General features: G+C 37.6%; 3 protein-coding genes across 5 annotated transcripts; 1 reads left to right on the forward strand and 2 right to left on the reverse strand.

Annotated features, from left to right (window-relative positions):
- Positions 1–59: 59 nt before the first annotated feature.
- Positions 60–3,521, reverse strand: LOC6557025 (DNA polymerase delta catalytic subunit). The gene is made up of 2 exons (XM_001984886.2): positions 3,410–3,521; positions 60–3,351 (listed from the first exon to the last, which is right to left on the reverse strand). Exons 1-2 carry the CDS (start codon positions 3,469–3,471, stop codon positions 126–128), a joined length of 3,288 nt encoding a protein of 1,095 aa, XP_001984922.1. The 5' UTR covers positions 3,472–3,521; the 3' UTR covers positions 60–125.
- Positions 3,522–4,159: 638 nt separating this feature from the next.
- LOC6557026 (palmitoyltransferase Hip14) lies at positions 4,160–8,254 on the forward strand. Its single transcript, XM_001984885.2, has 4 exons — positions 4,160–5,042; positions 5,894–6,568; positions 6,634–6,913; positions 6,973–8,254. Exons 1-4 carry the CDS (start codon positions 4,479–4,481, stop codon positions 7,371–7,373), a joined length of 1,920 nt encoding a protein of 639 aa, XP_001984921.1. The 5' UTR covers positions 4,160–4,478; the 3' UTR covers positions 7,374–8,254.
- Positions 8,255–11,238: 2,984 nt separating this feature from the next.
- Positions 11,239–22,008, reverse strand: LOC6557377 (phosphatase Herzog). Of its 3 annotated transcripts, none has more exons than XM_001984884.2 (6): positions 21,547–22,008; positions 21,101–21,283; positions 12,934–13,169; positions 12,657–12,838; positions 12,436–12,589; positions 11,239–12,368 (listed from the first exon to the last, which is right to left on the reverse strand). In XM_001984884.2, exons 2-6 carry the CDS (start codon positions 21,174–21,176, stop codon positions 11,991–11,993), a joined length of 1,026 nt encoding a protein of 341 aa, XP_001984920.1. In that variant the 5' UTR covers positions 21,177–21,283; positions 21,547–22,008; the 3' UTR covers positions 11,239–11,990. The 3 variants fall into 3 exon arrangements, with proteins under 3 accessions (XP_001984920.1, XP_032598028.1, XP_043071606.1); XM_032742137.2 differs by having other exon boundaries at positions 11,325–12,368; positions 12,934–13,166; XM_043215671.1 differs by lacking the exon at positions 21,547–22,008 and adding an exon at positions 21,390–21,404 and having other exon boundaries at positions 11,325–12,368.
- Between the last annotated feature and the right edge of the window lie 199 nt (positions 22,009–22,207).

The following is a 22,207-nucleotide window of genomic DNA, read 5'->3' on the forward strand; positions in this document are numbered from 1 at the left end:
CTTGCGCAAATATCCCAAACACACATACAACACACACACACACAACAACAACTTTGTAATAACTTCTAGTAATATAATTATTAAATTATAGGTTTATAATGTATGCAACTCTCAATGTATGTCGTCTACCAGTCGGGCAGTCCAAAGCGACGTACCCGCTGCTCCTGTGCATCGAGTTCGATGCGCACCTTTTGCCGCATATAGAAAATGGGGCAATCACGATTGCAACAGATGACCTCCTCGTGCAAAGAGCCCTGACAGCGCTGACACTCGGTCCAGAGCCGGGCAAAGGTCTGCTCCAAGCCACGCTTCGAGGCCACCTCCTTTTGGTACAATTCACTCATCTTGGGCTCACAGTGCGGACACAGCGCAGCCTGCTCGTAGCCCTTGGGCAGCAGGGATTTGCAGCCGAGACATGCCGCCTTCTTGGTCATGAAACCAGCCAAGCCACCCACCTTGGAGGTGACGACGGTGCGGGTGCGCGTATGCTCGCCCTTTAGCAGCACCGATTCCGCCTTGTCGCCCAGTATGGGCTCAAAGATGCGCAACAGCGGCTTAGACAGCTGCTGCTCCAGATAGTAATTGGCATCGATGGGCACACTGTTTTCCAGCACATAAAGCGGATCCTCGGCCTTTTGGTAGGCCGGCGTATTCTTCGTTGCGGCACAGATGACATACGGCACTCGATCCCCCAATTTGGGTGCTGTGCCCGCATCACGTTTCTTCATCTTGGCAGCCAGCTCAACATGCGCCTGCTTGGCGGCATAATCCGTTTTCGCCAGCTCTTTGGTGATGACCAGCTGAGAGATATCAATGCGATTGCACAGCAAATCGGCGATGATTTGTTTGGCATAGTCGACGGCACCATCGGGATTGCGTTCGATGAGCAACTTTTGGAGGCAGGCATTCATTAGATTGGCCACCAGCGGCGAATTATCGCGACGCACTGTCTCAATGCCCTTGCAATCCATTTTGTCGTACTTGTCCGGCTTGGTGAAATACAGCCCCGCATAGCGTTTCTTATTGATCAACAGATACGGATAGTAGACCTTTTCGAATTCCAGCTTAATCGGACGCACAAATTTCGAGCTAACCAAATCGGCGGCCTCTCGGCCTAGTTCCATGCTCCTCTCCAGCGTCTTTACACCAAAATTGACCATAACCGAATCCGTATCACCGTAAATGACAACTGCATCATTCTCATAGCCATTGGCCCGTGTATAATGCGATTCCACCTCATTCTTGGTCAGCTCAATCATGACCCGACCATACGCGGTGACACTGCCCGAGATCTCCAAGCAGGGCAATTTGCCGACTTGTGCACCCGTAAAACCATACACCGAATTGGCCGATATCTTCAGTGCAAGCTGTCTGCCATCCAGCACTTGCCGCTTGAACGAATCCGTTTCCACTTTCAAATCATTCTTGGCACGCTTACGTGCCGCCAGCAACGATTCCAGAATCTCGGGCAACAGACCTCGTCGCAATTCGGCCTTCACAAACCTATTGTTGGCCGGTGTCTGCTCGACTTGATCATCGCGCAGTCCCATCTTGTCCTTGGCGCCCGGCAGCAACAGTGTGGTGTAGCACAGATTGTGAGCCATCATTATGCTGGGATACAGTGAGGCAAAATCGAGGGTGCTGATCGGATCGGCATAGTAGCCGCGCTTCGGTTCAATGACCGTAGCGCCCTCGTACTGCTCGTCAGAGCCACTCGATGTGTACGAGGGCATAATGAAGCCCTTTGTCTTCGCCTTGCGCAACAGCTGACTGAGCACCTTGATCTGCTGGCCCCGGGTTAACAGTGATTCCAGCGGCACACCCGTTACCCTCGCCATTTCCATGTAGTTAACAATGGCCATCAGTTTGCCCAGCAATCGCAGCGGCAAATACGCATCCTTGAGGCAATACATGGCCAAGCGACGACGCGTCTGCTCATCGCCATTCTGCAGATCTGTTATGATACTGTGATGCACATCCTCCTTCTGCTCCTGCAGAAAATGATAGCTAACCGCATTCAGGCTGTACGAGCGCAATTTATAATCGCGCAGCAGCACAAGGTATAAATCGAACGGAACTCTACCCTCAAAGTTGACGTAGTGATTCTCCCGCCGACCCATCTGCTTGGACTGCAGCACCTGCTCCTTAATAACGGATCGGATGTTCCTGATGCGTCCCAGATACTCAAAGTTATTCACCTTCAGATGGGCAGCCCGATTAAGCAAATAGGGTATATCGAAATTGTTGATATTATAGCCGGTGAGTATATCGGGATCCACTTCACGTACGAACGCGGCCCATTTGTCCAGCAGCTGGGTCTCTTGATCGTAGCACAGCACCTGGCTGCCAATAATAGGAGCGCATTGCTTCAGCGTGAACACATTCCGGATGAATGGCTCCGATTCGCCCTGTCTTATGACCATATTCGCTATCTGTATAACCGGATCCATTTTGGCCTCGGGGAAGATGCCACGGCGGCCGGCGCACTCGATGTCGAAGCTTAGGATGCGCAGTGGCGCCACCTTGGACCACTCGCCTTCGGGCTCATGCGATATGAACTGATCGTAGGCCACATCCACTTCCAGCTGACAGCGGGATTCGGGCGCCGGCTTCGAATTGCGTCCACGCAGACGCCAAGCGCCTGCCGGCAGCTCAATCCAATTGCAGCCCACCACACTCGTCTCGACCATGAAACGGATGTCGAAATCTATGTTATTCTCGAAGGCGCGACAATCCTGAAAGTCAAACGCTCCCATTATGACCTCATTCTTGAGTAGTCTTGATGCGGCGGCCACAAAACGTGGCAGCGTCACAGTTATCTTAATGTACGACTGCTTCGCATCACCCTGGTAGCCATGGATGTTGAGTCGCTGCACCAGCTCCACAGCCAATACGGCCTCCTGCACTTTGTCCTTATTGCCACCGCGTATGTCAGCGATGACCTTCCTGTCCAGCGCCTCGTGCAGCGCGGCGCAGTGACGCTGCTCAAAGTTCTTCGGAGCCGATATATAGAAATAGGAGCAGTAACCATGCACATGACAGCAGACGGAATTGCCCTCCATGGTGACACCAAACATTCGCACGACGGGCACCGGGCCCAGTTGTGCGCCCGGCATGCCAGGTAGTGGCTGGCCCGTATAGTTCTCCACATCCAGTTGCTGGAATATTAAATTGTCGCTCAGTGGATTGAGTTGTGGCGGCGGCGCCCGCGACCAACGTTCGCTGGTCTGTTGATTCTCGGGCCCCTCGCCCAATAGCTGTGATTGGTCCAACATCACCTCATCGCTGGGCTCAAAGGCGGCCAGTTCCGCTTCGAAACCGCCGCCCATGTCATCGTCATCATCGTTATTTCTACAAGTTATATTGTAAATTTTAGTTTAATATTTCATTACTAAAGTCAGCTTCTTACCTGGACTTTTTTGAGTAGCCATTTGCTGTGCCATTACCATTAACCTTGCGTTTGCTATCCATGCTGAATGTCTTGTATAATATTAATAAAATATAATTAAACAAAAAATAATAACTCAAAAATCGAAAGCCGCAAAAATAACGCGATCTTTTCCGCGCGGGAAAAGATGAAGAAATTGCGAAATGAACCAACTGTTAAGCCACAATCAGGTTGGCAGCTCCGTTCACCTGATGGTATTTTATGCCGCAAGATATTTAAAGCACTCGATGTGTTTGGTATTTTTCTAATAAGTAATTAAAATTTCGTTTGATTTTTTTGGTATATAAAAAACAAGTTAATGTCAAAGTTTAAAAATCATTTTAGATTATACAATTTTGCATTTAAAGAATAAAATGAAAGAATGAAAACTGAATAAAATTTAATGCACTCGATGTGATTGCTTTTTTTTCCAATAAATATTTATACATTTTATTTGGCTTTTTTTGTATTTATGAAAAACCAGTTAATATTCAAGATGAAAAACAATTTTATATAATAAAATTTTGCATTTAAAACAATAAAATTAAAGAATATCTAATGAGCTCGTATTTCAAAATTGCATACGGTTATTTATTTTATATGAAGAAACGAATGATAAATATCTCGTTTGAATAAAACATTTGAAATAAATAATTCAAAATTTAATTTTTTATCATGTAGTATTCTTCTGCTTCTTCTTCACCAGCTTGCGTGTGTATTGAGTATTTCGGTGGTTTACTTCAACGGTCACACTGACCAGCAGCAGATATTTTCGTATGTAAAACGCATTAAAAACTTATAGTTGTGTAAATATTTGAGAAGTTAACGGTGCGCCTATGTTTGTTTCTTAGTACAGGCCTGATAAGCTGCTGCTGTCAATAATGTGCTGCAAAATGCTTGACCTGTGAATAACAACCAAATACCTTCATTACCTGGCGGGGGTGTGAATGTGTGAGTGTGTGTGTGTGCATGTGCATGTGTGTGTGTGTATGTTAGGGATGTTAAGTGAATCACAATCACACACTTAATATACAAACGCTGCAAAAAAAAAATGTACCAAAGCGCCTGCAATGCGGCCACGACGGGCTCATGTGTGCCCGGTGCTGGCAATCAGTTGGACAACGATCGTCAGGCGGCGCTGATAGCGCAACAACCGCCCACAGCGCCCGTGGAGCCCGACTACAGTGGCTTCGATATCGTTAAGGCCACACAGTACGGTGCGATAGCACGTGTCCGCGACCTCATCGAGTCCGGCTGGGATGTTAATCAACCAGACAGCGAAACGGTCACACTCCTCCATTGGGCTGCCATCAACAATCGGCGGGACATTATTAGATATTTCCTAGAGAAGGGTGCCACAGTCGATGCCGTTGGTGGCGAATTGAATGCGACACCTTTGCACTGGGCCACACGGCAGGGTCATTTGAGTGCCGTTGTTCTACTGATGGCCGCCGGCGCCGATCCCCGTATACGGGATGCCGAGGGCTGCTCCTGCATACACATCGCCGCACAGTTTGCCCACACCGCCCTGGTGGCCTACTTTATAGCCAAGGGCGTTGATCCCGATCTGCAAGATCGCGGCGGCATGACGGCACTCATGTGGGCCGCCTGGAAGGTAAGTTGCTGTAATCATAAAACTCAATTTGTTTAATTGCGTTATCTGATTATAACTGGCACGCGGCAGGAGGAATGCATCCAACAATGCTCAATTCCAACAAATTCCACCTCCCGCATGCCACTCAGTTATCGATAAAACATTAAATCAATTATGAAAAAACGTGTTGATAAGCTTAAATAAATATTCATTTCACTTTAATATTTTCTTCATAAAAGGAATCTTCTAAATCTCTAATCGCTACAATCTTATTTATATTAGTCGTCACAAAGAAATACAAAAATTAAATAAACAATTAAATTCAATATTTAAATTTAATTTTAACAAAAAATAAAAATTTATAATATTTCTGGGGTGCTTAAATGCAAATCGGTCCAACATTTGATGCATTCATTTGGGGAAAGTCAAGAAAAATCCCCAATCGAGCAAAGTACTTTAAAACTCTATTTATTTACTTGCGTAAGACTGAGCATTGTTGGAACTTCACCTCCCGCATTTTAGTTATCGATAAAACATTAAATCAATTAAGAGACAACGTGGTGATAACCCAAATATTCTCCTCCCATAAATTAAATTTTTTTCATATTATTTTGTATTTATTTCTTTAAAAAATGTTAAATATTAAAGAATGCAAAGCGCTCTAATCTTATATAAAAAAAAAAACTAAATCAAATTGTATTAAAAATAAAATGTAATATTGAAATTTAAAATTAAAAAATAAGAAATGTTTATTAGATTTTTGGGGGATATTTAAATGCATTTATATGGATTGGAATAAATCCAATCAGACCAAAAAAGCTTAACATTGATATTGATATAAAAATGTAATGAATCATTATTATTTGTGATAGGTGTGTGCCCTGGATCCAGTGCGTCTGCTGCTGACACTGGGCGCCAATCCCGCCATGGTTGATTACACGCATGGCAACACGGCACTGCATTGGGCGATATTGGCACGTAATGCGACCGCCATATCCACGCTGGTGCTCAAGTCGAAGGCTTCCCTGGATGTGCCCAATTTGCGGGCAGAGACGCCGCTAAGCATGCTGGAGGCACAAACGGGCGCCATTTGGATTGGTGCCAAGGTCATGGATCGGGTCAGGGAAGCATCACTGACGTCACAACAGCGCCGATCTCTCCTCTCAAAACTGCGCCATGACAAACGCCTGCGCTGGTGGTCGATGGCTGCCAGTCCATTCACCGCCTTCTATTTGGCTGGCATTGTGTTTACCCTGAACACGCTGTATATTATCAAATTTTTCCTGCTTGGTTGCCTCTATGCCATATTCCACACGATTGGCAAAACGCTGTTCGATGAGCATCTGATGGCGTTGCTGCCGCTATCTGTGTATCTGGCGACGAAGGCCTGGTTCTATGTTACCTGGCTGATGTATATCGATGATGCTGTCACATTTGCGACCACAGTGTGCTTCCTAATCTGCTCGCTGGGACTGTGGGTGTGCTTTCTCAAGTCTTGGAAGGGTGATCCAGGCATTATACGACCCACCAGAGAGCAAAGATTCAAGGTGCGTTCAAATGGATAACTTGTTGTTAATATCTATTGTATAATTGCATTGCATTCCTTTTGCAGACCATTATTGAGCTGTCGGAACGCGGTGGCATTGGCTTTGAGCCCGCCTCCTTCTGTTCAGGCTGCCTGGTACGGCGACCCATACGCTCTAAGCACTGCTCCGTGTGTGATCGTTGTGTGGCACGATTTGATCATCATTGCCCCTGGGTGGGCAATTGCATTGGTCTGAAGAATCACAGCTACTTCATGGGCTTTCTGTGGATGCTGCTGATCATGTGCGCCTGGATGCTCTACGGTGGCTCCAAGTACTACGTAAACGAGTGCAATGTCCGCTTTGACGGTAAGTCCACTATTTGGTCCATATCCATTTGCAAAATTATTAATAATTTTGTGTTTCAGATTTCCTCACCGCCATGCGAGCAATTGGCAATTGCAATGCCTGGGTAGGCTGGGTCATGGGTAATGCTTTGCTGCATATGTCCTGGGTGATTCTGTTGACCGTCTGTCAAACGTATCAGGTGATTTGCCTGGGCATGACTACCAATGAGCGCATGAATCGTGGTCGCTATCGTCACTTTCAGGCCAAGGGTGGACACAGTCCGTTTACGCGTGGTCCGCTCCTCAATCTAATTGACTTTCTGGAATGCAGCTGCTTCGGCATGATGCAGCCGCGGCACGTCGATTGGATGAGCTACTATGACTATGATGCGCAGGTGCATCAGACAATTGAGAAGGAGCCGCTGTTGCGTGTCGATTGCGCCGATGCCGATGGACTCGCCGGCGATCATCAGTATGTGTAGGATAAATCCCATCGGGATGCGAAGACGCTTCAAATGCCCATTGCGCATGTCTAACGTTTAACATTTAACCGGACAATGCTTTAGATATGCCTCTCCCAATTATTACTAGCTTTGTATTAGTTCTCGTTATTTACGTAATTGGTACGCTCTGTTGCAGACAACAACAACAAAAACAACAGCAAAGATTTAATAACAAATTAAAAGACAACAAACAGAAGACAGAAGCGTCATCGCTGACCGATATCGGATCGAGCAAATTGTGAGGAAATGCCTTACAAAAAACAGACACACAAAATATAAATTGATATAAATACGTACACAGATACATTGAACATGTATTTAACCTGTAATTACAAACAAAACTCTGTACATTTTTCAGCATATTTCTTAATTTAACTGGTTTATGATAATACATTTTTGTCGTCACCACTCTAAAGTATTTGTAACACCAAAAAACAAAAAAAAAAGAAGAAAGACAACTTATAACACTCACACAACCGAACAAATTGAATGAATAAAAATAAAACTTGTAATTATCGCAAACAAAATCAAAACTGCCAACACTTTTCAAGTTGTGCAATATTCAAATTCTCTGAAATTCACCTAATGTAAACTCAATGATTAACAAATTTGTAAAGCGCACAGTAAATACTACAATAAGAACTTTTTTAATATGTATTCCAAATTATGTGTATTCTAAAAGCAAGATTATAATAAACAACAAAATATTTAGCAGTTGCCTTTGTGTTGGCTTGGAACCGCATACAACAAGAGATTAGGTATCCAAGCTCTCGCTTAAGCAGCTTTCCATGTACCAAAAGAACAAACACCAAACAAATACTTTAAAATGTTAATGCGAAAATACGGCAAAAGCAAAAAACAAAAACATAAACATAAAATACAATTTGCATACTTTCAAAAACAAAAAGAAGTAAATATTCTAAACGCGATCCGATTCAATGCGCACTAGTCTAGTCAGCAATCATTTAAGTAAATGTTATAGTGCAAACAAATTCTATATATATATATAAAACAATATTGCATATTAAAATATACATACTATATATATATATATATATACATATACACACATATAGTTATACATATAGTTATGAAATTATGTACACCTATGATCCAAGTATCAATGAAGGAATTTCTAAAAGTGCAACAAACCTGACAAAACACAAAAACCAAACACGACACATAGTTAAAAAAAAAACAGAACCGTTTCTAAGTGTAACACGTTACTTAAATGCATTTAAATTTAAATAACAACCTTTAATAAAACGACAAAATATGAATCACCTAATGAACAATTTCAACTAAATAAATATGTATGTATGTAATTATAACTCAAAAAACACAAACCTTTTTCGATGTACTATTTTGTATTCGAGACTATACAAAAAAAAAAAAAAAACAATATTGCGCAATTTTCACCCTGCGGTATTTGCTACGATTTATTTGTTGAGACATTTTTTATATTCTTTTGCTTGCATAGTTAAAACGATATTGAAAACGCTTAAAAAAAAAGACTACGACGAAAAGTAATATGTAACTGCGTATTCTAAGTGTTTTCGACCCGATTAACAGCAAAAATGAAACAAAACAACCAAAAATCAATTGCCTACGTCTTTAGTTTAGCGACTAAGTTCAAGACAAAATATGTGTATTAAATAGTATGTAGAAAGAAACGAACGAGGTGTATGTGCGTTAAAAATTAATAATAAATAGAACTTTATTCCGTATTCAAAACAAACAACAAAACATAACCAATATTCTTAATTTCAGAGCACCACAAAAATCCTAACTTTTCCTTTAACTAACTCGAAGACAAACTATAAATCGAGGCATGCTTTTTATAAGATATCCCCAATTTAGATGTAATTTCATTAGACGACATTCTAAAATTGATGAAGAAAACCAAATAAAGTTCAGTAAAAATCGAATTGTATTTGGGTTTTAATGTTTTTTTTTTGTTGTTTTATTTTTGTTTTTATGTTTTGTTTTTTGTTTTTATTTTTTTGATGACATAATATTTTGTAGATTTAAATTGGTTTGTTTTCTTTTCCAGACATTTAGGCATTACATTTATAGGGTCCTTTTAAAAATAGAATTTATTTTTTAGTTTATGATAAATTAAGTGTTGCTCGGTTTTTGTTTCTTCCTGTTTGTTTTGTTTTTATTCAATTTTTGTTATTAAATGTAAAACAGTTAAATATATATGCATTATTAAAATACGTTATCGCATTTTATTACTTAAATTTCGCTTGTGATTAGTTGCTATCGTGTATTACAATTGTAGCAGCAGTGTAAATGATATACAATATTATGAAATATTTGATTCTCTTTATTTATAAAAGGTTTTTTTTTTTATAATTTGTATTTTTTAATTTTACCTTATGGTCAATTTACTTTGCTTCAATGCAAATCATATGAGAATTGCGCGCGTTTGCAACGTGCCGAAATTTTATTTTGCTTTAGATTTTCTTTTTTTTTTTGTTTTGTTGGTTGTTGTGTATTATCCCATTGATTGATCAGTTAAAATATATAAAAGCTTACGCACTAGAAATGTGTGTGTTCTTGCAAAAAACTAGCTGAGAATTAGTAGTAGTATAAGTATAAGACTGAAATCGTTCGATCGGAAAGCCGTCACGGCACTGGTCGGTGTTCCTCTGAAGTGAGTTTGTGTGTGTGTGGATAGCGTTAGCGTCTTTTCTTATATTTCGTTTTTATTTTCATAACGGTATATAGTCGCATACATACATATACATATATATATATTATATATATATATATATATATTTATTTAGGTGGGTTGCGGCGTGGCCAGCTTGAGCTCAATATAAGTGTTTTATACGAGTGTGTTCTATATATGCCGTTATTAGTATCTAATATTACTTATTACTTGGTCGGAGTAAGTAGCAAGGGTATTTCCAATATTCCACCTGCCTGCACATGAAACACGAAACATGTCCGCACGATACGATACGAAGAAGAAGATAGAAGGTTAAAGTTCAAGAAATATTGCAATGCGTTTCATAAGCGCACTTGGATCAAGAGAAAACAACGACAAAAAAATAAAAAATTAGAAAGCAAATACAATATTAAAGTATAGATATATAACTAAATGGTTGAAATGCTACGCTTATACGTTACCCAATATCATGAAGCTCAAAATTTATTGATTTGTTCATGTCTGATTTGAGGAACTTAAGCTCTCAGAATTGATTTTATAGTCTGTAGTCGTCTGGCGATAAATGGATATGTTTTTGTGCATATTTGATTTGATTTGATGTGAGAAACCTTCGATTGTGCTTGCAAATTCGAGAATACATGATATTGTGCAGCGTATAAACGAAGTTTTCATTTTGATTTTTTTTTCCTTTTCGTATTTCTTGACATATGTAGCTGCGTTCTTGCCGCAGACTTTGGATGCCCAACAAGTGGCATTCGCGGTTCCCATTGGTATTTTTCAGTGTACAAATTTAGGCTGAACAAAGGTTTTCTTTCATTTTTGTTTTGTTAATTGTGTGCCCTTGTTGTGCATGTGATAAAATTAGACAACGTTTATGCCAAGCTTCAAATGCGTGATTAGCCATGCGACAAAACAAAATGAAACGATTGAAAAACAAATGATAGTTATTCAAATTTTGCTGGACTTTTCAAGGAAAAATCACGAATAGGAACACCCGCATAAACGTGGTAATAAAGTTACGAAATATTTATACATGCCTTAGCTTAAGCAAAATGTGTATACAGTTGCTTACACTATAGATTTATATCTATATATATATTTAAGATGTGTATATATATAAAGTTTTTTTTTTTTAGTACGCGTACATTTCTTTTTTTTCTTTTTGCTTTTCTTTTAAGTAGTGTTTTTTTTGTTTTTGTTTTTAATAAAAAAAATATATATATAAATATATGCTATTTTGAATTTGATTTTATCTCTCTGCTCATATGTATAGTTATTCTTTTTTCTTGTTTTTTTTTCTTTTTCTTTTTATTCTTTTTTGTTAGCTGCATTAGATTTTTTAGCTTGCTTAGTTTTTCCCTTTGTTAAATATGCGCACTTAAAATATGTATATATATATATATGGTGTATATAAAAGTTCAATGATTATTAGTTATACATAGATATTTATGTATACATATATATATTTTTTTTCTTGAATGGGGAAAATACCCAGTATAATGGGTAAGCGTGGCCTTTCTTTGCTTTCGTTTATATAAAAAAAAAATTAACACACGCACACACATACATATATACATATATATATGCACTATGTTAAAAACAAATAACAAAACCAAGAGCCAGGAAAGTAAAAAATAAATCGAATAAAATAAATAACAAATGTGCCTTGTAAATAGTTTTAAAAAAATAAAAACCTTGAGCTTAGCCTAGCAAAGGGTTAGTTAGATAGATATATCAATGCAATTACAGTTTTAAATAAGTTTCCTATTGTTTCTCTGTGTGTGTGTGTATGTGGGTGTGTGTTAGTGTGTGTATATATATTGTTTTTGCAGGCTTTTGCTTGTTTTGCTTTTGCTTGGTCTCATAATATGTATACGTTTTTTTTATCATATATTTATAAACATTAATTCCCACTGATGTTACGTCTTCTGCAGCAGCTCGCTTTGTGGGCTGGGCGGACTGGACAACTGCAATTGTTGTTGTTGCTGTTGTTGTTGTTGCTGTTGTTGCAGCTGCTGCTGCTGCGGCTGTTGTTGCTGTTGCGCAGCATTCAGCATGGTCGGTGCAGACAGCGTGCTCGCCTGTGTAATAACTGTTGTGGCAGAGATGGTTTGTTGCTGCTGTTGCTGCTGTGGGGCCTGTTGCAGCTCGTGCTGATTGATTTGATTGTTTAGCGGCTGGTTCGAATTGCAGAGCACCGAATAGACGGAATCAACTTTGCTTAGCTTCTCAAAGAGCGGTATCAGCTCGCGCAGTTCACAGTCGGTCACATCATCGAACCATGACTTGACAGGAACCTAAAAAAAAAACAATATAAATAAATAATTATAGCTAAATTATTATGCATATTTATTGAATACTCACCGCATTATCGGGATGAAATATATAACTGGCCGGTGAATTATCAACAATGACAATCTTTTGTAAATCCCTGCCCAGACGATTTAGATCCTTAATGTAATTACCCCTGTAATAAACGCATGATTCCCGAAACAGTCTTGCACGAAACACATTCCACCTGCAGGAAATGATTATTAATTGATTTATTATATATATAGTTATGTGTATATATCACTATCACTCACTTGTCTAGCAGATCGGCAACGGGATCTGCGTATTTGGCTAGTGATGCTGTAAACAAAACGCACTCGTACAGTTCACCCATCTTCTGCAGAAACTCATCCACATGCGGTCGCTTTAGCACATAAACCTGATGAATGGTGCCATCGATTTCCACGGGTACTATGAAATCGGCATTAGGTATTGGCTATACATCAAATACAGATACAGAGATAGGTATTAATTATCTTTGATTAATCTATTCTGTTATATATATGTATATATATATATATCACTACTCACCTTAAAACTACTGTGCACTAGAGTCTCATCCAAATCGATTACCATGCACTTTCTATGCATATCGGAGTGCCTAACCTGAGGTAGTAGGTACCTTTGTTGGTCCGGTAGGGGCGGCGGTGTTGTCGATCCATCGATCTGTGTGCCATTCTGATTGGTTTTCGTTCGATTTCGTCGCCAGCAGCAAAGTAACGATTGTAGAATACCTCGTTTTTGTGGCTTCAAACGATCCACATCTTCTAAAAGAAAAAAGCAAACAACAACGAAAGATTTCCAATTTAGAAAATTGATAATAAACTTTGATTTACTTTCAGCAAACAGATAAATAGCCTTTGCTCCCTTCTAATCGACCATAGTACTTGTTGCTAAGTCATAATTTTTTCAATAAATAAATAATAGATAAAATAGTTAACTAATTTCAAAATACAAAACAGAAAGAGAACATTTCTATTTAGAGAATTTGTCATCAATTTTGATTTACTCTTTCCACAGTTTAACTGTGAAGGTTTTCAGGCTTAAAATGTCATAGATAAAGTAGCATTTGCTCCCTTCCTTGACGTCAGAGACAGCTGCGTCGATAATATTATCGCCTTTTCTAAACTTATAATTAACTTTAGTTTTAAAATCCAATAATATAATTATCTCGAGTCGAAGGCCTCGTTAATAAGACATTATGCTTAGCACTCATTGATAAGTCATAATTTTGTCCATAAATAAATAATAGATAAAATAGATACAGCATTTTGATTGATTCACCCAAAATGACAAACTGACTGCCATTTAAAACCAGTTAACATTTCATATTTAATTTGAGCTTGAGAAAAACCTTTATTTTTTGTTTGTTTTGATTAAAGTGTGTTCAAACTTTTTGCGGTTTGAGTTTGACCGTGAATCGAGAATAATATAAATAGATTATTTAATGCACTTATGCAACTTATCAACCACAAACTAAAAAACTTAACCTAAACTGAGAGTGCTCGCATAGGAGACACCCTGTAATCGAAGTTAAAAGTTTAAAATTATCTACTTTACTTTTGTGCCATATTTTATTATTTCTGAAATATTTCCTAGACATTTAGACAGCAAGGATGTGTGAAATACTTTCACATACTGACTGATTACGTTGCCCAAGTCGTGTCTTTAAGACCCTTAACGTTGTTGCCACAACACAACTTAATAGCAACAATAAATAGAGCCATAAATGCAGCAATAAAGATATATTGCTTAGCGAACAAATATATAAAAATATATATGTATATATATATACATATATAGATGATTTTACGCTTGCTTTCCAGAAATACGCAATATATTGTGTGTGAAAATGAAAATAGACAAGTCGAATATCGAATACAAAAAATGGAAAAACCCATGAAAATCTTGGGGGGGTTTTGGGAGGTTTGTGAAATTCTGTTCCATATAGAAACCAATTTAGCATACTTGCATGCGTTTAATCGATGGCGAATGATATAATTGCATGCACACACATACACACAGACACACACACACATATGTAAAGACAGACAGAGAGGCTCAAGAGACACGCACACCAACGTCAATAAGTAAGAAGGTCGCCGATTGACCTTTAAGCCGTGTGTGTTGTGGTCGCTTTTCAGGTGCTCAGGTGCGCAATAGAGCAAAACAAGCAATGCCACCCCCCTTGCTGAGTGTGTGTGTGTGTGAGTGTAACAAAAAAGAGACTTGGTACAACATACAGAGGCAAAACCATGAATGAAGTGCGCTGCCTGCATGTTGCATGTTGCATGGAGGATTGCAGCAGCTAAGCTAGACGTTAGTCGGTTCAGTGAACCGTTAGCTTGTTGTAGCACAAAACTGAGCTTAGACTGAGCCAATACACACACCCACACCTACACACACATGTATATATTTAATATATATTCATCCAGCAGCACTTAGAACGAACCCTTACATCCCTCGCCCAGTCTGTAAAGTGTAACTGTACTTGGAATATTTTATGAGCGTTGCCTAACAACAACAATAAAAACGTGATAGAAGCACGCACTCACGCATACAGTGGCGAACACACTAATAGCACCACTCTCACAAGTAATGTTATAGAAGTGCCAGAATACGCTTGAAAAAAAAGTAAAAAAGAAAAATACATAATTTTTGTCACTGTTTTCAACTTATTTAATTGAATTTAAACTTTATAAAAAAAGTCAGAAAATTAACGAAAGAAAAGTGGTTGCAGCATTTTTCAATGTGCATTTATGAAAACTAGAAATAAATCAGCTATTTCTATAAAGCACGTAAGTAGTGTTATTATTTTATAGCGCCTTTTAGTTGCTTTTCCAAAAAAAAAAATGTATATTGAAAAGAATTCGAGGAGTAGCAATACTAACTTTAATTTATAGGGGAAATACTACAAAATAATAATAAAATAAGATTGCAAAATTGATTTGTTTTTTTTTTTTGCATAACAAAAAATGGTGTAGTGGTGCTATTATTTCGTTCACAACTGTACACATACTGTAGATGATTAGGCAGGTGAAAGGTGAAAAGCCCGACATGTTTAAGGCTTAAAGTAGCCACGCTTCATACGCTTCACACTCAAAAGCTTTACATAACTTTGCATAATAGCCCCGCGCAAGAAGTAGGAGGAGAAGGAGAGCAAGAAGTGGGAGGAGAAGGAGAGCAAAGAAGGAGGAATCGTTGTCAATTTGTCGCCTACTTGTTGAACTGACATCCGCAATATTTTGTCGTTATTGATAGGCTGATGATACATGCATAAACGTGTACATATTCATGTGTGTATGTATGTATGCATGTGTATGTGTATATCTAAATTTAGGTTTGTGGGTTCGCTGCTCGCCTGTCTGATGCGCATTCAAGCACAGCCTCTCCCCCATAAGCCACTCCACCATTCCTCTATGCCTACCTTCGCAGCAGGCTCTCTTTTATTTTATTATGCTTTTGTCCTATTTTTAAGGCTTTAAAATTGAATTATTGACTTTGGGTGTGCATGTGTGTATATATGTGTGCGTGTGTGAGTGCGTGTGTGAGGTGGAGAGTTCTTTTTGTTTATTTTTGCATTTTTTGGGCATATTTATAGCATCATTAAATGAGCAACAATCTGTCTGTACGCTTTTAATAGACACCAAATTTGGCAAGCAGCTGACCGTAATAATCAATCGCTAAAATTGAAATCTGTGGGTGTTATTGGTATGTACATACATATGTATGCATGTATGTATTTATGTATTTGCATACCTAAATAAAATATGAAAAATGCCATAGTCACGAATTCCGTGATTTGTACAAGAGGATGTTGAGCACCTTTCACGTCCACTGAGATCCCCCACAATGTCTGATTATACACCTACATAAATATGTTCATCAATAATGTATATAAATAATTGATATATAATTATATGTACGCGATTTACATGTGTAAAAGCTGGCTGAGATTTAATTTTATTAAATGTGGGATTTAATTTGACTAAGAACAAGTAAGAACAGAAATCTTGTACACGTCTAAGATGGAATCGCCTTGTTGAAACTCTTCAATCTGCCGTTCACTATAAGTTCAAAAAGTTACCTGATTGTTATAATCAAAGCTATATAATATTGAAGTGCGACATTGAATATATTTATTGGCCAAATGTGAGGAGCTTAACGATACAAAAAATAATACACATAACTGCTGATTAGTTAAGTTCGAATATATTGGTAAATAAAACAGATTTTTACTGTATATTCTATATGATAAAGTTGTTTGATCGCTTCGATTATATATACAGAAAACGTATTTGCTTGCTAAAAGAAATTTTCTTGGGTTAATAGCTTGGATGTTTCTAATCTTGGCCTTGATTTTTAATTGATTTGATCAGCTTTACAGCTGATTAGCAATATTATAATTAATAATATATATTTAAATATATAGTAAAATATAATTTAAAACTTTTCGGAGGCTATACGTATAAAATTGTGGCTTTTATTGCTATCGAAAATCGATTTGTATTGATATTCGCAAACGAGTGGAGATATAGTCTCTGAGACAGAAAGAGGGACATGTCTATATCGACTTAGCTAGCAATGCTGCTAAGGAATATATAATAACTATTAATTATAATTAATTAGACTATTTCAGCATGTACAATTTGATAAATGAATGCTTAACATTTTTAACAGTTGCCTGTCATATTTAATATTAACTGCTTAATATAATCAAATGTGAAGTCTGTTTAGATATGCCAGAAATTGTTAGATATAAACATATACAATCTGATTACGGAATCAACAAAATATTTATATTGATTGCCAAAAATGTATTGTTTTTTTATTTATAGTTTTCCTAGCGAATTAGTTAATTAATTTCCTAAGCAGAGCTCGCATGGCCTAAGGGCTAGTTCCAATCGATGTTTGTTCAAATAAATATATAAATATGTACATCGTAAAAAGGTATTCGCAAAATTAGCAGCTGTTTGCATCTGTAGCAATTTTGGTTTTTTCAATGTCTCACCATTAAATATGAGATTTATTTGACAAACAAAAAGATATTAAAGAAATTTGTTGTCGCATTAATGAATGCAAATGTGAAATTCACAGCAGCCTGTTAAATGGCCTTATGCGTAAATTGGGAAAAAATATGTCTGTGTGTACAACATTTTCGCGGCGAACGGCAATGAAAATGACAAGCATTTCTTTTGTTTATATATACATTATTTTTATGTTTGCGCTTGCAACTCATTTTCATTCTCTATTCTATTTTACATCTGCTGCTTGCCAGAAATAAATAGACACGGACAGACATATGTAGAAATGTGTGCAGCCTTTGTGTGTATTTTTAATAATAATTAATTGAAAGCAAATTTGTCATTAAAAATATATCGAATGCGAATAATGCCACAAGAAAAGAAAAAAAGAAAACAGCTTTCTCAACTTGCAAGTTTAAAAAACATATTTTGCAGCCCTTATCTAATCGGGCATTCACAATGTTTGTTATCTTAGCGTCCGCATACATATGATATCATTCACAATTAACAGTTCTCAGTTGTTGGTTCTTTTGCGCGCTGGCTTTAAATAGGCACCCATTAGCTCGACCTTCAACACACATATTTATAAAGCTTTTCAAAAGTTCAGACACTCACACACAGACACAAAAAAAAAGCGACCGACCTGTAAACAGTTCTTGGTGTTTTTTTTTGTTTCGTCTTTGCACGTGATGTTTGCACAGGCTGGGAAAACACCTGCTTCAAAAGCAAGAACGAGAGAGATAGAGAGGGAAGCAGATCTGGAGAGCAAAAAGCTGACGACCCTTTTGTGTTGCATTTGCACAAAGATGTCGCGCTTTTGGGGGTTGGAATTTAGAAAAGCACAGCATAGCACAGCACAGTGCAAGGGTCAATGAACCACCACCCCTCCCCTCCTAAATACCCCCACATACTTTAAATTTAGATGGTATTCTTCAGACATCATCAATGGCAGTTTGTTTAATTTGATTGCTGCATGGATTAAGAAGGAAAGCGCCAAAAATAATTTAATTATCGCTTTCGCAGCTGTATACATATTAATATGTGTATATTTATTTATTTATTTATATATATGTACGTTGTCTGATGTAGGAAATGTTTCCTTACGAAGCCCATCAAAATTTTTGCACAGCACGCATATGTATTCATATCATATATGAATATATATATATATATATATATATATATATATATTTATATATATAATGTAGATATGCACAAACAAATTCTTTTAAATAATTATGCATTGCGGCAACTAAAATATGAACAAATGTTTGTGTGTCTGCTCTAGATATTTCAACGCATAAGCAAAAAATTATAATGTATTTTGTTTTTATGAATAGATATACAAGTAAAGTAGAAATTAAATAAAAATATAGTAACAATGGTTAAATTTTAAATTCGCTTTTATTTTCAATGAAAATATAATCAACTTTAATCAGTTTAATTAAATGTAAGTAAAATTTAGTTCACATTTGAAGCATTAAGGGTATGCTTGCAAATTATTTTAATAAAATTGCGGTAAAGGCCATATTAGCCGTTCTATTCATACCAGCAAAACATTTATTTTTTTCTAATCGTGGCCACTCTTATATAATTTATTTGTACACATTATCGTTTAATGACTTCCTCTTAACAATTTATTATCTTGATCAGCATTTTTAATAGAAACCAATTTATTTGCTTGTTTACATTGCAAATCTAAGAAGAAATAAATAAATAAACAGCTGTTTGCCATAGCTGTTAAAATGCACAGTTCTTTTAAACAATGCAAACACCTATCGCTTTCATAAGCTCTTCGCAAGAGAGGAGAGTAAATGAAAGAGTGAGAGCTTTTATACACGAACAAGAGTCGGCAAATTACTTTGATAGATGATAAATCAACATTGGCGATAATCAAATTATAATAATTATGCATTTTTTTATTCAAAATAAACTTTTAATTAATTTTATTTTAACACCGTTGCCTTGACAAATTCATACATATGCAAATACTTGTTTAATAATAACTTTTTTTTTTATATTTTGGAAAGGGCAAAGAGTGCGCTGCTACTCATGTGTCTTTCTGTGTGTGTGCGTAAGTCATTTGGTTTAAAGACCTTGAGAAATTGAAAATCACAGACGAGAAATGAGATACTAGAGCAGCATTTGCCCATAAAAACAAAATATATGTGTATTTGTACACACATACATACATACACATTTATACACATGAATCTATATAAATATTTACAGACAAACAGCACTTAGGCGGCACCCACTGAACAAAAAGAGAAGAAAAGAAAAACAGCAACAACAACAAAATACATGTATATTTCGTCTGTTGCCGGTTCTAATGCTTTGCCCTCTCCTTCACACCCACACACACGCAGCAGCAAGCAATGATGACGTCGTCATATCTTATTGGTCGCAAAGCTCAACAAGTCAAAGAGTGAGGCAAAAGGCATGCATACAGACATACATATATATACAGCACACACACACAAACATGTACATGCATATGTATGCATATGTGTACAATTGATATGCACACGGAAGTGCTTCATAATGTAGATAAATATTTGAGTTATAGTTTGAGTTGAATTGGCAGCACTGCTGTCTGTTTTATAAATCGACTCAAAAGTGAGCAAACTTTTTAAGCAAGCAGCACACCGAGAGATGTCAATTAACAACCAAACGCAAAATTTTTGCTTAGTTTCTAAATGCTCTGCCATTATATGTATATGTACACATATTTATGTCTATAGCATGTCGTCTGTTTTTGCGACCGCAGATTAGATTAAATTTTGTTGTTACTTTTAAGGCGGCGTTCGTCTTGTCTCGTTTTGCCGCCCAATGCCGCACCCGTATTGCAATCGAAGTAAAAAAGAAATAAAATAACACACACAACCATATGTAATTGTACATAAAAATATATGTGCAAGTGTGCAACTTTTCGCTCTCTCTTTCTCAATACTAAAGCGCGCTCTTTGCAACTGTTCATTCAAGCTTTTTTGTAAGCTACGCTTTGTTGTTCGTCTGTTGCTCTTTATGTTTGTTTGTTTGTTTTCTTTCACATAGAAAACTAGTCGACACTGTCAATACCGGTTTCGCCTTCTTCGTCTCTCGCGCTTACTCCCTCTTACTCACTCTGTTTATCTACATTTGTATGTGCAATTTAATTGTGGTTTCAATTGTTAGGCATGTTTTTCTTTCTCCCTCTCTCTTTCTCTGGGTTAAGAACATGCAAAAGCAGCTCAATTTGTTTTAAATTTATTTTGGTGTTTGCGTGCACTTGTTAAGTGCCTGACGTCACTGACTTTGATTACAGGTGGCGCTCGAAAAAAAGTTGCAAGCTGGCGACGTCAGAAGCGCTAGCAGCAAGTGGTTAGATCATTCACAATAGGAACGCAAAAACAGCTGCGCACAATACAACAGAGAGAGCCGAAGAGAGAGAGAGGGAGTTAAATGAAATTGATTGGAGTGAGGGTTTTGACTACTCAATAATTACTAAGGTCAGAGGGGGATTGGGTGGTTGGAGCTTTACCCACTTGTCCTTTAAGTATTTTTATTCCGTCTTTGTTGTGACGGCGATTGGGCTGCCATTATGACTCACTGGGGGGCCATGCTCTGCATAGTGTGCGTGTGTGTCAGCGTATATGTATTTGTGTGTAGTTATTGTTATTGTTGTCTCTTACCTCCTTTGTCGCTTGGATAGACATTCAATTGTTCATCATCGCGTGAAACTTGCGTTATTATTGATGTTGCATCCATTACACGGCGTGCTGTTGCTGTTGTTGTTGCAAGTTGAACGCTCCTTGTTGCTTGTTGCTTCTTGTTGTTGTCCCCAAATCCAAATAAAGTTCACAGTTCAATTTGTGCTGCACAAAGAGTAATACACACACACACATACAATTATTATTAATACATTTTACATTTCGCATTCGCTTAGAAAACTTCATGTTTTCTTTGCACAAATGCACATACCTATGTATATAAAAACACACACATGCATATATACATTGCATAGCAGACTGCGACGTCAACTGCGACGGCAGACAGTGGAATTTTACAATTACGCTTTGACAGCCTCATTCGTCGTCGTCGTCGCAGAATGCAAATGATTTTCCCTCGCGATATTCACCTTTTGCAGCAGCAGCAAAATACACACACGTATGTAAAAATGCACTTTCGCCCTTACTTTATTCAGAAATTAATTAGAAATGTATTAGAAATTCAATGGAAATTCACGAAAAACACTTTCTTTTCTTGCACTGTTGTTTTTGGGCACATTCTTTTTTATTTTTCTTGGCGTCTACTTTTTGCACGCAGCTTCTTCTTGGCGTTTTATTTATAACGCACTCACTCGACACACACACACACCAGCAACACAACACACACACACGCACAGAGAAGAGATCAACACAGAGCACAGCAAGCAACTGCTTCTCGCTTCGCTTTTCACTGTTTGCTATCGTTACAGTTGTTGTTTATTTCGATATCGCACTCATTTTGAGTAATTTATTAATGATTTAATATTAATTGTAGTCGAAATTACGCGCAAAAAAACAGAACGTGTGCTCCTCGAAAAAAATCTAGCAAGACTGTTTCTCTTAGTGTTGGATAGTGAGCGAAACAAAAAAAAGAGTTGTTCCCAGAACACCAACATTTGCTGTAATGTTATTAACATTGCATACTAAATGGTGACTGTTAAAGCTGCCGTTAATCGTCATGCAGATTAAAAAAATAATAAACAAAGCTGTTAAATTATCTAAGCATACTTTAGTATACGCATATTTTTAAAT

This window comes from Drosophila grimshawi, unplaced genomic scaffold (assembly GCF_018153295.1).
Source record: "Drosophila grimshawi isolate 15287-2541.00 unplaced genomic scaffold, ASM1815329v1 contig_44, whole genome shotgun sequence".
NCBI lineage: Eukaryota > Metazoa > Arthropoda > Insecta > Diptera > Drosophilidae > Drosophila > Drosophila grimshawi.

Excerpts from the sequence above, each read along its gene's own strand:
- LOC6557025 (XM_001984886.2), bottom strand. The coding sequence starts at position 3,471 with ATGGATAGCAAACGCAAGGTTAATGGTAATGGCACAGCAAATGGCTAC. Across the intron at positions 3,352-3,409 it reads GGCTACTCAAAAAAGTCCAG|AAATAACGATGATGACGATG; the intron begins GTAAGAAGCTGA and ends TATAACTTGTAG.
- LOC6557026 (XM_001984885.2), top strand. The coding sequence starts at position 4,479 with ATGTACCAAAGCGCCTGCAATGCGGCCACGACGGGCTCATGTGTGCCC. Across the intron at positions 6,569-6,633 it reads CCAGAGAGCAAAGATTCAAG|ACCATTATTGAGCTGTCGGA; the intron begins GTGCGTTCAAAT and ends TTCCTTTTGCAG. Across the intron at positions 6,914-6,972 it reads GTGCAATGTCCGCTTTGACG|ATTTCCTCACCGCCATGCGA; the intron begins GTAAGTCCACTA and ends TTTGTGTTTCAG.
- LOC6557377 (XM_001984884.2), bottom strand. The coding sequence starts at position 21,176 with ATGGATGCAACATCAATAATAACGCAAGTTTCACGCGATGATGAACAA. Across the intron at positions 12,839-12,933 it reads TAGTGCACAGTAGTTTTAAG|CCAATACCTAATGCCGATTT; the intron begins GTGAGTAGTGAT and ends TTTGATGTATAG. Across the intron at positions 12,369-12,435 it reads TATTTCATCCCGATAATGCG|GTTCCTGTCAAGTCATGGTT; the intron begins GTGAGTATTCAA and ends TTTTTTTTTTAG.